This window comes from Bidens hawaiensis, unplaced genomic scaffold (assembly GCF_021521415.1).
Source record: "Bidens hawaiensis isolate Kalapana, Puna unplaced genomic scaffold, B.hawaiensis_p1.1 tig00086405_1, whole genome shotgun sequence".
Lineage (NCBI taxonomy): Eukaryota > Viridiplantae > Streptophyta > Magnoliopsida > Asterales > Asteraceae > Bidens > Bidens hawaiensis.
In genome coordinates, this window is record NW_027504211.1 from 293 (window position 1) to 3487 (window position 3195).

Consider the following 3195-nt stretch of genomic DNA (forward strand, 5'->3'; position numbering starts at 1 on the left):
CCCTTAAGCCAATGGACTAACGCTTAAAAGTTTATATTCTAAAGCCTAAAAGCATCAATTATGGAGGCTCATATGCCCTTTCTCTTCCACACTTGCACTGGTTTATTGGCCCCCATGAACCGCAACGATTTCTACTCCTTTCAACGAACCTCCCCTCATAGAGATGGCATGTCGGCCATGTCTTGTGAACCGCCAGACATAATAGATTTTATTACATATGTTAGTACCAAGGATCCTTTATATTATCCATGAGTGAACAAGGAGCATCATTCATTTTTTCTAATGTCTACTATTAGGCTCAAAGAACACCCGTGTTACTTGTCTAGTATTGGTATAGCTGCTTCGTTTTTCTTTGACCGGTTAACACACACGGTTACTTGGTGATTGTCATAGCAATTAATATAATAGTATGGCTCAGAACTTATTGACAATGAGATTAAATGAATTTTTGTTTAAGGTGAAACTAAAACTCTCAACCTTCAAATTAAGAGCCATACACATTTTCCCGGCCCCTACACCAAACTAGTAGTTTGGTAAATTTAGTTTAAACATTTAAATTACATATTTGTTTACATAAAAAAAATATATTTTTAAAAAAATTTCGGGACTAGAGAGGCTCGAGGTGGTCAACCACCTTACCCCCCTTTGGGCTGCCCCTGATTAACGTTAATGTTAGAGCAACCAATGTCGGTGACATTTTAGTAACATCTACTTTTAATAGTGACATAGTCACATTATGCAACCATAAAATTTTCACCATAGTTCTTAAATCCAATCAAAAGATATCATTTCTTTTCTAAAATCCGCATTACATAATTATCAAGTAATCAATAACCATTACTAATCAAACATATCCATCAACTAATCACTCAAAGCCAAAGAGCTCCAGCCTTCTTAAGAAGTGGAACCAATGTCCCATTAATATGTGAACCCATCACTCTATCCATCGACCCCACCAACTCACCACCAATAAACACCACCGGAACCACCGCAGAGTTGCCCATAAGTCTAACCAAAGCCCTCTCAATCTCTCTACCTCTAACCGGATCCTCATCGAGTTCGTAAACAGTCGGGCTCACACCCATGCCGCTAAAGAGACTCTTGACGGCATAGCACATGCAGCATGTGCTTAAACTGAATATTACAACCGCATTTTGTGACACTAGCTTTGCTATTCTCTCTAGTGGATCAACTGCTTGCACCGTGGGGTAGTAGTGGTGTCGAGTTACCGGTATGCAGTTGTAGTAGTAACCCGTGGCAGATGCTGCTTGATATTGCATTGTGGTGTTTTATTATTATTGTTATTGTTTTACTTGTTAAGAAATGATGAGTATATGATTATGATAATATGGGAGTATATGTGTTGATGGTGGTGGTGTTTATATAGGGATTGACTAGCATGTTTGTAGAGATCACAAAAGGTGGTGGGGGACATAAATGTCGTGCTTCAATACAAGAATCAAAATAATTCTTTAATCCTAGGGATGTTTCATGTGACATGTGTTGTGTAACAAGCTTCTACCCTTGTTGTCAAATCACATCTTTTGAACATTGTATTTCTTATTTTTAATTTTTAATTTTTAATTGTTCAAAGACTACTTTTTAGCTACTCTAATATCAATGTTAATAATGTTTTAAAACATGAGTGTATTTGGGTAAGGATTAGTTTTCTACGAGTTTGAAATGAGTGTATAATTATTGTATTTGATTATGTGATTCTTGTAAGCTCATGCTATTTAAACGTGTTTACCCGCGTCAAAACAAATTAGAAAAATAATTGATATTGTGTTGATTTTTATTAGAAACTTCAAATTATTATAATTATAGGATCATTAGAGTATTCACATTTTATCTCTCATTTTATGTGAGAGGGGTTTTATAATGTATTTATAAAAATTAATGATTTTTCTATATATTTGTAAAAATTACTATTTTACCCAATTAAGTTTTTAATATTTGTTTAAAGTGGTTGTAAGTAGATAAGAGATGATATATAATGATAAAGGCATGAAAAAAAAATATAATATTTAATTGAAAAAGAAAAAGAAAATATAGTAATATTTAGTGTAATTTTAGATTTGAAGATAAAAGAAAATGATGTGAATCTGTTAGATATGCAATGGAGTACTTAAAACTAGGGATGGCAACGGGGCGGTTTCGGGGCGGGGAATGCCAATCCCATACCCGCCCCGGTTTATAAAACTCATTACCAAAACCGTCTAAAAACCCGCGGGGACTAAACGGGGAATCCCCATCGGGGATTCGGGGAAAACCGCGGGTATTCGGGGAACCGTCTAGCATAAATGGTTTTTAAACGGGCTAAATTCCCCGTGGGGATCCCCATTTAACCGTCGGGTTCACCGTTTAAAACCCGATTGTAAGAAAATGATACAAAATTACAATACAATATTAATACACAAAAAGTTCAATATCCAAACACATTACACATACAAAAGACATTATTAATACATAAAAATGTTTATTTCTCCCATCACAACGGAAATTAACTTCATGATTGATCCTTCTTACACCTCCATACCGCACCCATTCAACCATTCAAACACTTGTCACGCCGGATTGCTATGATAATCAAACATTAACATATTAATTGGAAACTATATAAGAATCAATGTTAAACACTTAAACCATATTAAAATGTAAACGATAAACCATATATATGTATTACCTCAATACCATCGTCACAATCATATTCAATAGTTTGGCAATATGCCTCGGATTCTTCTGAACAAGTTGCTATATTCATATCACAAAAGTCAAAAGTTTATATAGTAGCTAAGTTAAAAATAAAAAATAAAATGTTTGTTTACCTTTGATTTCATTCAACAACCAACTTTGGGCGCACATTAACGCTTCCAATGTTTTTGGATGAAGACGGCTACGATGTGGACTTACCAATCTACCACTTGTACTAAAAGCGGACTCGGAAGCAACGGTAGATATTGGAATCGCCAATATATCTCGAGCAATCTTTTGCAACCTTGGGTACTTGACACCATTTGTTTTCCACCAAGCTAAAAGGTCAATCTCTGTTTCTTTTATCCAAACTTTCTCTTGTAGATACAAATCAAGCTCCGTTGTGACACCTAATATATAAATAAAGTTAATACAATTAATGAATAAAGTTAAATTAATGTAAATAATAAGTCATACCCGAATGATTATCCTCTTCAACGT

At 34.7% G+C, this 3195-nt stretch overlaps 1 protein-coding gene across 1 annotated transcript; it reads right to left on the reverse strand.

Moving 5' to 3' along the window:
* Positions 1–714: 714 nt before the first annotated feature.
* Positions 715–1490, reverse strand: LOC143607759 (glutaredoxin-C1-like). Its single transcript, XM_077083093.1, has one exon. The coding sequence runs from the start codon at positions 1278–1280 to the stop codon at positions 870–872; it is 411 nt and encodes a 136-aa protein (XP_076939208.1). The 5' UTR covers positions 1281–1490; the 3' UTR covers positions 715–869.
* Positions 1491–3195: the final 1705 nt, after the last annotated feature.

Bases quoted from the DNA above. Each gene is read 5' to 3' on its own strand.
- LOC143607759 (XM_077083093.1), bottom strand. From the start codon at position 1,280: ATGCAATATCAAGCAGCATCTGCCACGGGTTACTACTACAACTGCATA.